Genomic DNA, 15,985 nt, shown 5'->3' on the forward strand with positions numbered 1-15,985 from the left:
GTCCCATTCCACTCCCATTTCAGCCTCCTTCCCCCAGCTCCTCCTCCTTCTGACTTGGTCTCTGTAGTTTACACAAGGATGGGTCCTGACAAGGTTCAGTGTTCATTCTACTATAGTAGAATTGTTCCATCCTCGTGCTATAGAATTCAATGTACTCTTGAACTTTGTGTACAGTGACAGCTATCCTTATTGTTTGTCCGATGTTCTTTCTCGCCCGTCAAAATCTTTAGACTTACACAGGATCTTACACATGCGGCGAACTCTTGTTTTTCAAATGTTTTTTTGCCAGGCCATCCTTGTAAATAAGAATTTGTTCTTAATTTACTTGCCTGGTTATATAAAGGTGAAATAAATACAAATAAAATGTTTGTCTTCAACTCCAGGGGACATGCTGGGATCACCCCACCACCCAGGCGTGCCCCTCCCCTCCTCGGGCTATGGGGACCATGCCCACACCGCCTCGTCCGAGTCCACCCCCCTTCACCTCCTCCCCCCCTCGCCATCGGAGCAGCAACAGCCCCTGCCCAGGGAGAGGAAGAACACCGCCAAGAAGAAGTGTCTCTACAATTTCCAAGATGCCTTCCTGGAGGCCAACAAAGTGGTGATGTCCACCTCTGCCTCCACCGCCTCAGTCTCCTGCACGGCAACCACTGTCCAGTCAAGTAATAATCACATCCAAGTTTCATCTAAAAGACCCAACTCCTTAGGTAAAACTGAAGAGGAGGAGGAGCGCAGCTTTGGGCTAGCCCGATGGCACACTGCTACACTCGAATATCCATACTAACACACCACCACATGCATACGTTTGGTTAATTCTAAAGGCGTCAGCATACTTCATAACCGAACTAGTGTGCTTGTGTACTCCCTTAAAAGATCTTCGCTTTAAATATTTCATAAAAGCAGCAGTAGTACTGTTTGTCCATTTTGAGTCGCTGTAGTCAGAATTCATCTGAGAACTCAAGAAATCTGTCTGTTAATTTTGACGTTTTTGACAAAGATCTTAGTCGTGCAATTTTACATTTAACTAAGATGTTTGGTGCAGCATTTTTCAATTAAAAGGTATGTTATAGAAGGACAACAAAGCTTGAAGAATACCTACTGTTGACCAATCACCAACGAAGGGGCGTAGACTTCGGCTACCGACTTCGTTTTGCCTCAACAAAAAAAATAATAGTGCCCGAACAAACAGTCCAAAACAAACAATAATATCACAATGTCTTCATCATACACTCTTGCATGCAGAAGCTTTAAGAAGTATGTTAGTGTGGGTATTGGAGCAGAGCCATATCTGCATAGTCTAAAGTCGCTTCATCTCCATGTCTTGAAGGATCTGTACATACAGTGGGGCAAAAAAGTATTTAGTCAGCCACCAATTGTGCATGTTCTCCCACTTAAAAAGATGAGAGAGGCCTGTAATTTTCATCATATGTACACTTTAACTATAACAGACAAAACGAGAAACAAAATCCTGAAAATCACATTGTAGGATTTTTTTATGAATTTATTTGCAAATTATGGTGGAAAATAAGTATTTGGTCACCTACAAACAAGCAAGATTTCTGGCTCTCACAGACCTGTAACTTCTTCTTTAAGAGGCTCCTCTGTCCTCCACTCGTTACCTGTATTAATGGCACCTGTTTGAACTTGTTATCAGCATAAAAGACACCTGTCCACAACCTCAAACAGTCACACTCCACTATGGCCAAGACCAAAGAGCTGTCAAAAGGACACCAGAAACAAAATTGTAGATCTGCACCAGGCTGGGAAGACTTGTGACAATAGGTAAGCAGCTTGGTTTGAAGAAATCAACTGTGGGAGCAATTATTAGGAAATGGAAGACATACAAGACCACTGATAATCTCCCTCGATCTAGGGCTCCACGCAAGATCTCACCCCGTGGGGTCAAAATGATCACAAGAACGGTGAGTAAAAATCCCAGAACCACACGTTGGGACCTAGTGAATGACCTGCAGAGAGCTGGGACCAAAGTAACAAAGCCTACCGTCAGTAACACACTACGCCGCCAGGGACTCAAATCCTGCAGTGCCAGATGTGTCGACCTGCTTAAGCCAGTACATGTCCAGGCCCGTCTGAAGTTTGCTAGAGAGCAATTTGGATGATCCAGAAGAAGATTGGGAGAATGTCATATGGTCAGATGAAACCAAAATAGAACTTTTTGGTAAAATCTCAACTCGTCATGTTTGGAGGACAAAGAATGCTGTGTTGCATCCAAAGAACATCATACCTACTGTGAAGCATGGGGGTGGAAACATCATGCTTTGGGGCTGTTGTTCTGCAAAGGGACCAGGACGACTGATCCGTGTAAAGGAAAGAATGAATGGGGCCATGTATCGTGAGATTTTGAGTGAAAACCTCCTTCCATCAGCAAGGGCATGGAAGATGAAACATGGCTGGGTCTTTCAGCATGACAATGATCCCAAACACACCACCCGGGCAACGAAGGAGTGGCTTCGTAAGAAGCATTTCAAGGTCCTGGAGTAGCCTAGCCAGTCTCCAGATCTCAACCCCATAGAAAATATTTGGAGGGAGTTGAAAGTCCATGTTGCCCAGCAACAGCCCCAAAACATCACTGCTCTAAAGGAGATCTGCATGGAGGAATGGGCCAAAATACCAGCAACAGTGTGTGAACCTTGTGAAGACTTACAGAAAACGTTTGACCTCTGTCATTGCCAACAAAGGGTATATAACAAAGTATTGAGAAACCTTTGTTATTGACCAAATACTTATTTTCCACCATAATTTGCAAATAAATTAATTAAAAACCCTACAATGTGATTTTCTGGATTTTTCTTTCTAATTTTGTCTGTCATAGTTGAAGTGTACCTCTGATGAAAATTACAGGCCTCATCTTTTTAAGTGGGAAAACTTGCACAATTGGTGGCTGACTAAATACTTTTTGCCCCATTGTACGTGACAAAGTGTGTGTGTGGGGGGGGGGGTGCTTACGGCTAGCAGTCACTAGCCCCAAGGCTGTGTTTCAATGGCCTGAATTAGCTTATTTTCATAGACATCTCCTTGGTCTGTACTGATGTCACAGGACAGCTGCCTGAGACAGGGAAAGTGTTTGCAGTATTGATTGTAATTTAACATGTTCCAAATACACAATAGACACGCAGAATATACCCGATGACCCAAAAACATGGGTGTGACTTAGTGTTGATAGATTGTAAATGTATTTCCTCCATTGGGGCATTTGAGATGACTTCATGTAAATTGTCTCCGATCTTCACTGACCAGCTGCTGAATGTGCATGCATTTTTTTTTCTGTCTCTGCCAGGTGACGTATTTCACAATATAGGTAAAGAGGACCATAGGCAACAACCTGGCCCTATCGCCCCAAGGAACAGCCCCACAGGCCTGGCCTCCCTTCCTCCCCTCTCATCTGGCCCAGCCCTGCCACCTGCGCCTGGCAGCACCGCCCAGCACCACTACCCCAGCATGGGCTCGCAGCCCTTCCTAACGACGGCCACCCCAGCCCCGGGCTTCATGGAGGCCCACCACCAGGGCATGTGCCTGTCCCCAGCCGAGCCGCCTGCCGCTGCCCCAGCCGACGGGGCCATTAGCGCCCCGCCCAGCGTGTGCAGGTCATTCCCTTGTTTAAGTTTCCTTTTATCACAAATCTTAAAATCAGATTAACCTACTCCTGATACTAACATTGACCATTCGAGTGTTGATAAAATATCAAGGCCTGAGCATACTGCAAGCTTTATTTTCAAAGCCTTTTACATTTGAATTCAGCTCGTGTCATTCTAATTTAGCTTTTTGCGACCTGCAGAAAACGACTTGTAAGACTGACCAAAAAATGTATAATCCTCAAAAGTTTCAGCGAGAAAGCTACGCTACTGTCAATAGAGCTCGGTGCTTTTTAAATCGGAATTATTAGGTTACAAAATCTGACGTTTTGGATATAATGATATTGTAATGACCCTGGGTTTATAAGCTTGGATATCGACTCTGCCGCTCAGCGTGCTTTTGCTGCACAGTTGATAGCGCGCTGGACTTCGGGCTAGAAGGTCGAGGGTTCGAGACCTGCTCCCTGCTGTTTCATTACATTGGTGTCGGAAGTGGGATCGGACCTTGCATCCACGACTATGAGTGTGCTTGGCCGGTGAGCCCGTTCCTATAAGACGTTGAGTTGCAAGCTATCGTGAGGATGCGCTCTTTGAAAGGAGGGAGTCGTGTAACGACTCTGGGTTTATAAGCGTGGATATAGACTCTGCCGCTCGAGCATGCTTTTGCGGCACAGTCGATAGCGCTCTGGCCTTCGGGCTAGAACCCTCGACCTGCTTCCTGCTGTTTCATTACAATATGTTAGAGAAAAAACCCACAGAACGATTCAGAACAGGAAGAATCATATTTGTCTTGGTAAACTGTAAAGAAGGCAAATGTCATCACGAAAGTGCGTTTTCACCTACTCTGGGCAGAGTACACCCTAGCCTGTGTCAGTGGTTAGGCATTGGCATGTCAGTCTTTCTTTTTTTTTTTTTTTCATTAACTTCTCTGGGATATGCGTCCCACCTCGCCAACAGCCAGTGAAATTGCAGGGCGCCAAATTCAAAACAACAGAAATCCCATAATTAAAATTCCTAAAACATACAAGTATTATAAACTTCTTGTAAATCCAGCCACAGTGTCCGATTTCAAATAGGCTTTACGGCACACTTAACTATTGTTAGGTCAGCACCTCGTCACAGAAAACCATACAGCCATTTTCCAGCCAAGGAGAGGGCTCACAAGTCAGAAATAGCGATTTTAAATGAATCACTAGCCTTTGATCTTCATCGGAATGCACTCCCAGGAATCCCAGTTCCACAATAAATGTTTGTTTTAGTCCATCATTTATGTCCAAATACCTCCTTTTTGTTCGCGCGTTTAGCCCAGTAATCCAAATGCTCAATGTGCGATCGCTTAGTTCAGATGGAATGTCAAAGTTATATTACAGTTCGTAGAAACATGTCAAACGATGTATAGAGTCAATCTTTAGGATGTTTTTATCATAAATCTTCAATGTTTCAACCGGACAATTCCTTTGTCTTTAGAAATTAAAAGGAGGTATACTCTCATGGCCAAGCGCATGATTTAGCTCATGGCATTCTGCCAGACACCTGACTCAAACAGCTCTTATTCTCACACCCTTCACAGTAGAAGCCTGATACAAGGTTCTAAAGACTGCTGGCATCTAGTGGACGCCTTAGGAAGTGCAACTTGACCCCATAGACACTGTATATTCAATAGGCAATGACATGAAAAACTACAAACCTCAGATTTCCCACTTCCTGGTTGGATTTTTTCTCAGGTTTTTGCCTGCCATGTGAGTTCTGTTATACTGACATACATCATTCAAACAGTTTTAGAAACTTCAGTGTTTTCTATCCAAATCTCTAATTATATGCATATTTTAGCTTTTGGGCCTGAGTAGCAGGCAGTTTACTCTGGGCACCTTACTATCCAAGCTATTCAATACTGCCCCCCAGTCCCAAAGACTAATATTGCCCATTTAATTAAAGTCTGATCCTGTATCAGTTGATAAGGCAAAACTTCTGCCTACTTACCGCTTCATGGCTATTGGAGAGCATTGAATTGTAACCACCCACTGATGCTTTGAGTGGGCTTCTACACAGCTAGGTCTTACTCATAACCAGAACATTGGAAGCCCATCGCTCCCTTCTATACTTCATAAAATGGATGAGCTACATGCCAACGTTAAGTTCCAATGGGCATACTGAGAGGCCAACCTGATCTGTCTTACTGAAACATGGTTAGATGACATGTCATTGACTCAGAACTGAGCTTTGCTGGATTCGGAGCACCGTACAGGCATGACCTAGACATGGGAAAAGCGCAGAGGCGCATTTCTATGGCAACATGTCATTCAGAACTAACTTGCTCCGGGTCAGGCTAACTCCATTTACCTTGAATGAAGCGTCTGAGCTGTGGTTTGAGGACCAATGAAATCATAATCCCTCCCTCTCTGAAAGATTGTCATCATCCCCTTTAATTGAAGATGACAGAGTAAATATTGTATTTATTATTTTGTTAACTATAGTAATGTTAGAATACCTAGCACATTATACATTTATTAATGTCAAAATGCCTTTGAAACTTCACACACCTTTGTATGACCTAGGCTAATACAATTCTTTTAGCAGTGGGGGCTGCTGTTGAAATTGATCAGCACACCAGAGACTACATTAAAGCTACGTAATATTTTTTATTTTATTTAGCTGTTATTTTACCAGGTAAATTGACTGAGAACACGTTCTCATTTACAGCAACGACCTGGGGATTAGTTACAGGGGAGAGGAGGGGGATGAATGAGCCAATTGTAAACTGGGGATTATTAGGTGACCATGATGGTTTGAGGGCCAGATTAAAAGAGACCGCACTTCTAATGGCCTATATCACACTATAGCCTTCTGAATTTGCAAGAAAACTCTAAATGAATTTTGATTTGGGCACAAATAAAAATGTGGCACTGAAATCGGCCATCGCTTTTGAGATTTTTCAGCATTGTCTCAATCCCGAATTCGGTGTTCGCCACGTGCTACATCCCTCATAGAGTTAGCGGCAGGCAGTCGAGCAATATCCACTGTCGTAGTACGAATGAAGTCTCAGCTGGAGTGTGAAGCTAACTGACGTTGGCTAGCTTTATAAAAGCCTGAGTAGATCTAGCTTGCATTGTAGTATATTGTACCACTCTGGAATCGCACTGCTCATCAGATGTGGCGCTACTATCCCTCTTCTTCAGACCAAAGTACCTGCCCTGTGAATTCGGTCAGTTCTTTATCATTCTTGTCTATGTACTACCCACAGCCAATGTTACTTGCACTGCAGATGTTATCTCTTCTTGCGTGCAGCGCATAGTCAAAATCACCCGGACTCCCCGATTTCAGTAAAACTGGGTGATTTCAACAGCTGTACTCTCAAAAAGACTCTTCCTTATCAGCAATATGTTACATGTGCAACATGGGGTAGTAAAACACCAGTCTATTCAGAAGGCTCCTCTAAGCACTGCGGCTCATAATGCAGTCCACCTCATACCAGCCTACCGAACTAAACTACAAAGAGGGAATGGTCTATAAATCAGTCAAACAGTGGAATGAAACATCCAGGACAGTGCTGCGAAACTGCTTTGGCAGTACAGATTTGGACTGTTCTCAGGAAATGTCACACTGGATGATACTTTAGAGGCTTTGTCTGATTATATACATTTTTGTGAGGATACAGTGGTCTCTTCAAAAAGTGTTTTCAAATCATATTTCCTGCATTACAAAGGAACCTGGAAATAACATTAAATTAGAAAATAAAAAGCATTTTCCTCTGGTAATAGGGATGGAATCGAAGCATATTCAGCTGAAGCTGAACAGACCAATATAATAAGCAAAAAGGGTTACAAATAAAAGGGTGAAGGACTATTCCAGGATGGAAAGATGAGGGGTACTTGGAAGGGCCTAAAACCCTCTCTGGACTACCAACTAACCACACTGAGCTCAATGTCCAATCAAAAGAACATTGCATAGATTTTTCCAAGAGTCTGAACACTTTTTATTCTAGGTTAGATAGTCTGGACTTCAGTACGGAGGAGGAGGAGCTGTTGTGTGAATTTTTATCTTTAGCACAAGGGAAGCTGATTTGGTTATAGAGGAAGCATATGTTGATAGGGAGTTAAATCAAATGTCAGTAAACAAAACTGCCCCAGATAACATCAGCAACTGAATTCCTGCCACAAGGAATTGTCAGGTGTGTTCTGTGAGCTGTTCAATCGCTCACTGAGGGATCATACAGTACCAGCCCTGTGGAAACCATCCATCGTACTCCCAGTGCCCAAGAAGATCCGCTCTGCTGTCCTCAGCAATTTCCAACTTGTGGCATTAACGCCTGTCATAATGAAAAATCTGGAGTGTTTGGTTCTCTCCCACATACAAACCCCCTTCAATTTGCCTATAAGCAATGGGGTGGACGATGTTCTTGTGATCCTACTGTACTACACCTTGCTAAGTCCTATGCCTGGATGGTGTTTCTGCCCTTTTCCAGTGTTTTTAGCACTATACAGCCATATCTAATGGGTCAGAAACTTTTGAATATGAACCTAAGTCCTAAACTCATTCTGTGAATTTTACATTTTTTGTCAAATAGACCACCGTTGGTGAGATTCAACTGTGAGTGCAGCATAGGGCTCAATAATCTCTCCTGTCCTGGTTACACTATACAGAGGACTGTAGGAGCACCTGCCCTGAGAGAACATACAGTACATAAAATACTCCGATGACACTGCTAATCTTGGCACGTCTGATTCTGATGACCTGATTCAGTCCACAGTGGACAAGTTTGACCTCTGGTGCTGAAATCCAAAGACCTAATCATGGACTTTCGGAAGCGGCCGTCTAGCTCCAAGTCAATCACCATCAGTACAATAGTTAACAACAAGCTGAACTTAGGAGCGAACTTTGGGACGGTGTTATCTAAATACCAATCCAGACTGTACTCCCTTTGTAAACTTAGAAGGCCTGATGTAAATCTGTTTGTCCTTTTACAAATTGTTTTATTGAGCCTGTCTTAACATTTAGTGTAGTTGCCTGGTTTGGCTCCCTCACATGGGCAAGTCAGAATACCCTAGAGAGTTGTGCAGGTCAGTGGTAAGATTGTCGGGAGAAGGCAAAGGGCTCTCCTATATTTACAAAGAGCGCACACATAAGAATGGTAAAGAAATAATGATTTAATCTTACACATCCACTGGACAACCAATATGCAGTAATGCCATCGGGGAACCGGCTCAGGTCTTTTACCTCTTAAAACCAAGAGCACTACTAACATTTTGTATCGGTATCAGTACGGCATTTAAGTGAAAAATGTATTTGTGTGACTTACAGTATGTTTATCTTGTATAGCACAGCTCTTTAATGAAGTAGATATATATTGTGCCCCACATTTATCTTGCGTATACCTTGTAAGTATTTCTATCAGTCGTGTGTGAATGTTGCTGGTTATATGTTTACTATAGATCTTTGTCTTATCCGACTTGTCAGAACTTAGGTTTTAAAAAAATTTTTTACCTTTATTTTACTAGGCAAGTCAGTTACGAACAAATTCTTATTTTCAATGATGGCCTAGGAACAGTGGGTTAACTGCCTGTTCAGGGGCAGAACGACATATTTTGTACCTTGTCAGCTCAGGGATTTGAACTTGCAACCTTCGGTTACTAGTCCAATGATCTAACCACTAGGCTAACTGCCGCCGGTTCCTTCTGGTAAAACAAATGCATTCAATTGGAAGTACTTTATTTGACAGAACAGAAAGTTCCGATATTTAGTGGGTGAAATTCACATACTGGGGCTTCAACTACTACATATTGGCATGACATTGACATTTTGACCTTGGCGTTTGACCCCGTCTAGTGACCCCGAGTGTGAGGGCCACCGTTGTGAGGGAAACGGGGCGTACGACCACCAGGGCTACGACGGGGAGGAGAGCCAGGACGAGGACAGCTGCTCGGAGCACAGCTCCTCCACCTCCACCTCCACCAACCAGAAGGAAGGGAAGTACTGTGACTGCTGCTACTGCGAGTTCTTTGGCCACGGCGGGGTGAGACATGCACACATACGCATATACTCATGTACTAATATGAGTATATTACTATGTATCAACTTGCAGAAAAGTCAGAAACAGAAGTTTAATAGTGTTTACTGATATAGACTGACATTATGTAGAATACAGTATGTAAATCTTTACTAGAATGGCCTGCTGGACACTGTCTTGAGTGCTGGCACTTTCAATAGAACTTTTGATTAGGTCCCTGACACATTTTACATTGTATGGGAGTAACTCACCTCAGATAGTATTGAGGGCTCTGATATTCAAACACAATTCAACTCGAAACTACCAGAATAATCTAACACTATTTCCTTGTTTCCTCCCCTAGCCCCCGGCGGCGCCCACCAGCCGCAACTACGCGGAAATGCGCGAGAAGCTGCGCCTCCGTCTGACCAAGCGGAAGGAGGAGCAGCCCAAGAGGGAGGAGCAGCCAGCCGTGGTGGAGCGTGACAGCGCTGCCGACGGTATGGAGGACCCCCGGCGGGCGGAGGACCCCCGGCGGGCGGAGGACCCCCGGCGGGCGGAGGACCCCCGGCGGGCGGAGGACCCCCGGCGGGCGGAGGACCCCCGGCGGGCGGAGGACCCCCGGCGGGTGGAGGACCATCGGCTGGTGGAGGACCTGCTGCAGTTCATCAACAGCGCCAGCGACAACAAGCCTGCCTCCAGCTCCAAGGCCGCCAAGCGGGCCCGCCACAAACAGAAGAAGGTAGTGATTTAAAGAGTTATACAACATTTTGAATGTGTTTCAAGTGTTACCTCTTGTTGTTTAGACGACAGTGTTGTGATTAAAGTGTCACTTTAAAGTAATAGTTCACCCCTGGCATTTTGACCTCAAAAGTGGTCTATAGTTGCGCTGATAATCCACACATGATATGTTTTAGTATTTGATTTTGGGCTGAACTAACCCTTCAAGGTTTAATTTTAACATGGGTGCAAAGGAATTCGTTGAAAAGGGGAGTTGGTTCAAGCCATCGTTTTTGTGATTAAATAAAGCAAAGGACCAACTGGATATGAACTGTGTGTGTGTGTGTCTCAGATGGAGGAGAAGGTGCGTCTGGAGGCGGAGGTCCGTGAGCAGCAGGAGCAGCGGCGTCGGGAGGAGGAGGAGGCCCTTCAACGGGAACTCCTCCGGCTGCAAGAGTTGCAGCACCTCCGCGCCGCCAAGAAGAAAAAGGATAAGGCCAAGGAGCTCGCCACCCCGCTCCCTACCCCCGTACCTCAGAACAACCCCCAGCCCCTCAAACAGACGGCCCAGAACGTCCTTGAGAACCTCCGCAATGGCAAGAGCCAGCTCCTGCACAGCCTCATGCGCCTCCCTGGCCACAAGGATCCCCGAGTGGAGCACCGACCCCAGCCCCGGCCCCAGCCTCCCCCCTCACAGCACAGCCCAAAGAGCAGCAGGGAGAAAGCCCTTACTCCGGCCCTTTTCACCCAAAATGCCCCCAACTCCCCAGCCCCCTTTCTTCTCAACGGCTCCTCCGCCGCACGCCACCCGACGGAGGCCAATGGCAAAGCCAAGCCAAAACAGCAGCAGCCAATCGGGCAATCCGCCAGTGAGACAATGATGGTCAAGAAAATGCCAGAGTCGACCACCACCAACGGTACACCACAACTACCACCAGATGTCAAAGTGACCCGACCCAGGCCTCCCGCAGAAGATCCGGTCGCCCCTCTGGCATCGGGACCCAGGAAGGAGGAGAGGAGCAACGGGAAAAGGCAGCACCATCAGCAGTCGGCGAGCCAGGCGAAAGAGGAGAGGAGCGGACCCTTGAAGGAGCCCTCCCCACCCCCTGCCTCACAGACTGAGCAGCCCCAGCAGAACGGCAAACTCCTCAGCGCAGAATCCCCCCAGCCCAAGGCCAAGTCCAAGAAGAACAAGAAAAAGAAGGCTGACAAGATGAACAACTCAATAGGTCAGCATGCTATGCTCTGCCAGGTTATGTTGTGCAGTTTTATTTATCCCTGTAGGATGGTTAGTTTCAGGGCTGCAGAAGTGCAGCATACAAAATCCAGACATATTGAGACTGGGACAATGTGAAACATACATTTACAATTGTTAACTTGGCATTTTGTGACCGAGTGTTCTCTTATTGCAGATGACGTTTTCCTGCCCAAAGACATTGATCTGGACAGTACTGACATGGACGAGACTGAGAGGGAGGTGGAGTATTTCAAAAGGTATGGGCCTAATTCTATTCACTCAAATGACTCTTGCTTTGCATTGACTCCATAAAGCTTTGTTTAAAGATAAAAATGCTTAAACGATCTGTCCGAAAGCTTAGCTGCGAAGTATTGAAATTGAATCTGGCTTGAAGTGAAGCTGGATGGTTTATAAACTCAGTAAAAAAAATAAACGTCCTCACTGTCAACTGTTTATTTTCAGCAAACTTAACATGTGTAAATAGTTGTATGAACATAAGATTCAACAAGTTCCACAGACGTGACTAACAGAAATGGAATAATGTGTCCTTGAACAAAGGGGGGGTCAAAATCAAAATTAAGTCAGTATCTGGTGTGGCTACCAGCTGCATTAAGCACTGCAGTGCATCTCCTTGTGGACTGCACCAGATTTGCCAGTTCTTGCTGTGAGATGTTACCCTACTCTTCCACCAAGGCACCTGCAAGTTCCTGCACATTTCTGGGGGGAATGGCCCTAGCCCTCACCCTCCAATCCAACAGGTCCCAGACGTGCTCAATGGGATTGAGATCCGGGCTATTCGCTGGCCATGGCAGAACACTGACGTTCCTGTCTTGCAGGAAATCAAGCACAGAACGAGCAGTATGGCTGGTGGCATTGTCATGCTGTCAGGATGAGCCTGCAGGAAGGGTACCACATGAGGGAGGAGGATGTCTTCCCTGTAACGCACAGCGTTGAGATTGCCTGCTATGACGACAAGCTCAGTCTGATGCTGTGACACACCGCCTCAGACCATGACGGACCATCCACCTCCATATCAATCCTGCTCCAGAATTACAGGCCTCGGTGTAACTCTCATTCCTTCGATTATAAAAACGAATCCGACCATCACATCAACTTGTCTCCCTGTATTGCTGTCTTCGGCGTCTCACAGTACGGACATTGCAATTTATTGCCCTGGCCACAGCTGCAGTCCTCATGCCTCCTTGCAGCATGCCTAAGGCCCGTTCACACAGATGAGCAGGGGCCCTGGGCATCTTTCTTTTGGTGTTTTTCAGAGTCAGTAGAAAGGCCTTTTTAGTGTGCTAAGTTTTCATAACCGTGACCTTAATTGCCTACCGTCTATAAGTGGTTAGTGTCTTAACGACCGTTCCACAGGTGCATGTTCATTAATTGTTTATGGTTCATTGAACGAGTGTTTAAACCCTTTACAATGAAGATCTGGGAAGTTCTTAGGATTTTTACGAATTATCCTTGAAAGACAGGGTCCTGAAAAGGGGATGTTTTTTTTGTTGTTGCTGAGTTTATGCATAGTCTATTATGTGAATCAATTTGTCATTAAATCCCCCCAAAATATTAAAATAAATGACTTGTGTTCCTAAGCTTATGCTTGTGGGCGTGGAGAGAAAGTGTGCACTTTTTCACCACTTCCCATAAATACAAAAGCATTAGATTGGTGGAGTCCTTTCAAATCAGTGAAGGGAAGTGAACAAATGCACACTTCAGGAGGAAGGAGAGATAATTGGTAGTTAGCTTGAGCGTACTTCCCTCCTCCAAATGCCCCTAGTGGAAAATTTTGCTTAGAGTAGATCTTTAACTCCCCATCGTTCTCCCTCCCACCCCCCCAGGTTCTGCTTGGATTCCGCCAGGCAGACCCGACAACGGCTGTCCATCAACTGGTCCAACTTTAGCTTGAAGAAAGCAACGTTCGCCGCCCACTGATGGAACCTCTCGTAGGGCAAAGAAAAAGAGACTGGCAGGAAGCAATCAGCACCCCCCCACCCCCTCCCCCATGCAAACTGCTATCACAGACCCCGTCATCACCTAGCCCTGCTGTGCCCACCCACGCTGCCTTGTTCCTTGTTGCTGTGCGGTTCTACCATGAACCCATCCTCTGGTCTGATCCTCAAGCAGAACTCTTGAGAGAATTGTTTTTTTGTTTTGTTTTTTCAATTAAATGACAAGAAAAATGACTAAATGCTACTTTCTACTTGTTTTGTTTTTTTATTGCTTGTTTGTGTGCTTTTAGTCTGAGGGGCATTTCTCCTGACTTAAAGCCATGTTCTGAATTTCATTTTCTTTTTTTTCTTTTTTGGGCTGATTCATAGTCAAAAGATGCTTACTATGTATGCTTTCTGAAATCAGACACACATGCAAAAAATGTGGAGAAAAAAAGATATATCTAATGAATTAAACTAAAGCCTTTCATTCAGTTACTGTGGCTTACTATCCCCTTGTTACCCACGATTCCTTGCACGGCATCTCATTCAGTTAACTGACAAGGGAATGGGCATGGTCTGCCGCACTCTCCCCTGCCCCAACAACCTTCACTTCACTGACAGGAGCTTGGCTTAATACTTGACAACCTTTTTTTTTTTTTCAGTTCCATTTAACAAAACCGATAAGTAAAAGTGTACCCTTATTTTTCTTTTCTATTTTTGACTTGTATCCAGCTTGTATCACAATACTTTCAGAATGAAATTGAAGAAAAGAACAATGCACACTATCAATCTGTTATAGAGTGTATATTGTATTAACACTGAAGCCAAACTGGCTACCTTTTAACATATTGTTAAGTAATATTAAAATCTTATCTTTCTTTTTTGAAAGATGGAATACAGTAGTATGGCAGGATGTGTGTCTTGTCTGTGCTTATTTACTTGGTGGTGCATCTTTAATGCTGTGTGTGTGTGTGTGTGTGTGTGTGTGTGTGTGGGGTGTGTGTATATATTTAGTATAGTTTCATTTAGGAGTATTTATTTTATTTAACATTTTCCCCAAATGTATAGGGGAGATCCATTCTCACCTTCGTACCTAGATGGACCTCCTCTGGTGGAGATTGTAAATCATGTCCATCTGCACATTATACACCAAAATAGATTCTAGAGAGCTGTAGGCTAAGAAGATACTGTCGCAAAATCACTCAGTATCGAGAGGATGATAGTAACTGTCCACCATTACCGTCCTCCTCAAGGTGATTCATATTTACTGGTTGTGCTCTCAGGGAATGTTTGGCATTTAAAGACATCACTGATGCTTCTCCATTTGGGGTGTGCAGCCACACTATGCTACGGGACAGTGAGTCATGTGGAGTACCGTGTGCTTTCCTGGATCTCTACCACTGATTGTACCAATCGGTAGTGGAGCTATGACTGAGTCCTGTGCGACCCCATATTCTCGTAGCAGTGACTGAAAAGGTAAGGGGCTGACTTGACTATCATGACACAGTGGTGAAATGTGAGTTATTTACCCTCTGTCCTCTAGAAGAACATAAGTCGCTCTTCGATACTTACAGAACTCTGGGGAAAACGTGGTTGATGATGGTGTTATGAAATTGACGGTTTTCCCTTGGAGGGTAAATGGTTGATGTGTGTTTGTGGAATGACGTGGTAGTCTGATAGAAATGAAGGTCCTAGATGCCCACATACCAAACTAATGTATGGCACTGTTAGTGTGTCTGTCCCTCTTATAATATATGCCATTTAGCAGATGCTTTTATCCAAAGTGACTTACAGTCATGTGTGCATACATTCTACGTATGGGTGGTCCCGGGAATCGAACCCACTACCCTGGCGTTACAAGCGCCATGCTCTACCAACTGAGCTACTTATTAAATTATATTTACTCTAAATGTAATGTGTGTGTGAACGTGCCTTCAGAAAGTATTCACACCCTTGACTTTTTATACATTTCATCCTGAATTTAAAATGTATTTAAATTTAAACAAATTGTCACTGGCCTACACAAAATATCCCATAATGACAGTGGAATAGTTTTGAAATTTATTACAAATTAATTAAAAATGAATAGCTGAAATATCTTGAGTCAAGTATTCAACCTCTTTTTTTTTTATAGAAAGTCTAAAGTTCAGGAGTAAAAAATGTGCTTAAGTTGCATGGACTCACTCTGTGCAGTAAAAAAAATAAGTGTTAATTGCTCAAGGATTTCACCATGAAGCAAATGATGACTTTAAAATATTTAGAGTTTATTTGATGTGATAGAAGACTGGATGGATCAACAACATTGTAGTTACTCTACAATACTAACTGAATTGACAGAGGAAAAAGGAAGCCTGTACAGAATAACACGTTACAAAACATGTATCCTGTTTTCAACAAGGCACTAAAGTAATACTGCAAAAAATGGCAAGGCAATACATTTTTTGTTAATACAGTGTTTGTGGTGATTCCAGTAACACATTACAGAGTACCACTCCATATTTTCAAGCATAGTTGT

At 44.2% G+C, this 15,985-nt stretch overlaps 1 protein-coding gene across 1 annotated transcript in view; it reads left to right on the plus strand.

Moving 5' to 3' along the window:
• The window catches only part of LOC124001300 (protein FAM193A-like), a 38,593-nt gene extending 24,213 nt beyond the window's left edge, over window positions 1–14,380 (plus strand). The window contains exons 17-23 of the mRNA XM_046307974.1: window positions 384–707; window positions 3,299–3,605; window positions 9,417–9,603; window positions 9,941–10,318; window positions 10,649–11,525; window positions 11,709–11,790; window positions 13,378–14,380. Coding sequence (XP_046163930.1) covers window positions 384–707; window positions 3,299–3,605; window positions 9,417–9,603; window positions 9,941–10,318; window positions 10,649–11,525; window positions 11,709–11,790; window positions 13,378–13,471 — 2,249 coding nt within the window. The 3' untranslated portion in view covers window positions 13,472–14,380. The remainder of the gene's footprint in view (window positions 1–383; window positions 708–3,298; window positions 3,606–9,416; window positions 9,604–9,940; window positions 10,319–10,648; window positions 11,526–11,708; window positions 11,791–13,377) is intronic.
• The last annotated feature ends 1,605 nt before the right edge of the window (window positions 14,381–15,985 follow it).

Source organism: Oncorhynchus gorbuscha, linkage group LG17, assembly GCF_021184085.1.
Source record: "Oncorhynchus gorbuscha isolate QuinsamMale2020 ecotype Even-year linkage group LG17, OgorEven_v1.0, whole genome shotgun sequence".
Taxonomy (NCBI): domain Eukaryota; kingdom Metazoa; phylum Chordata; class Actinopteri; order Salmoniformes; family Salmonidae; genus Oncorhynchus; species Oncorhynchus gorbuscha.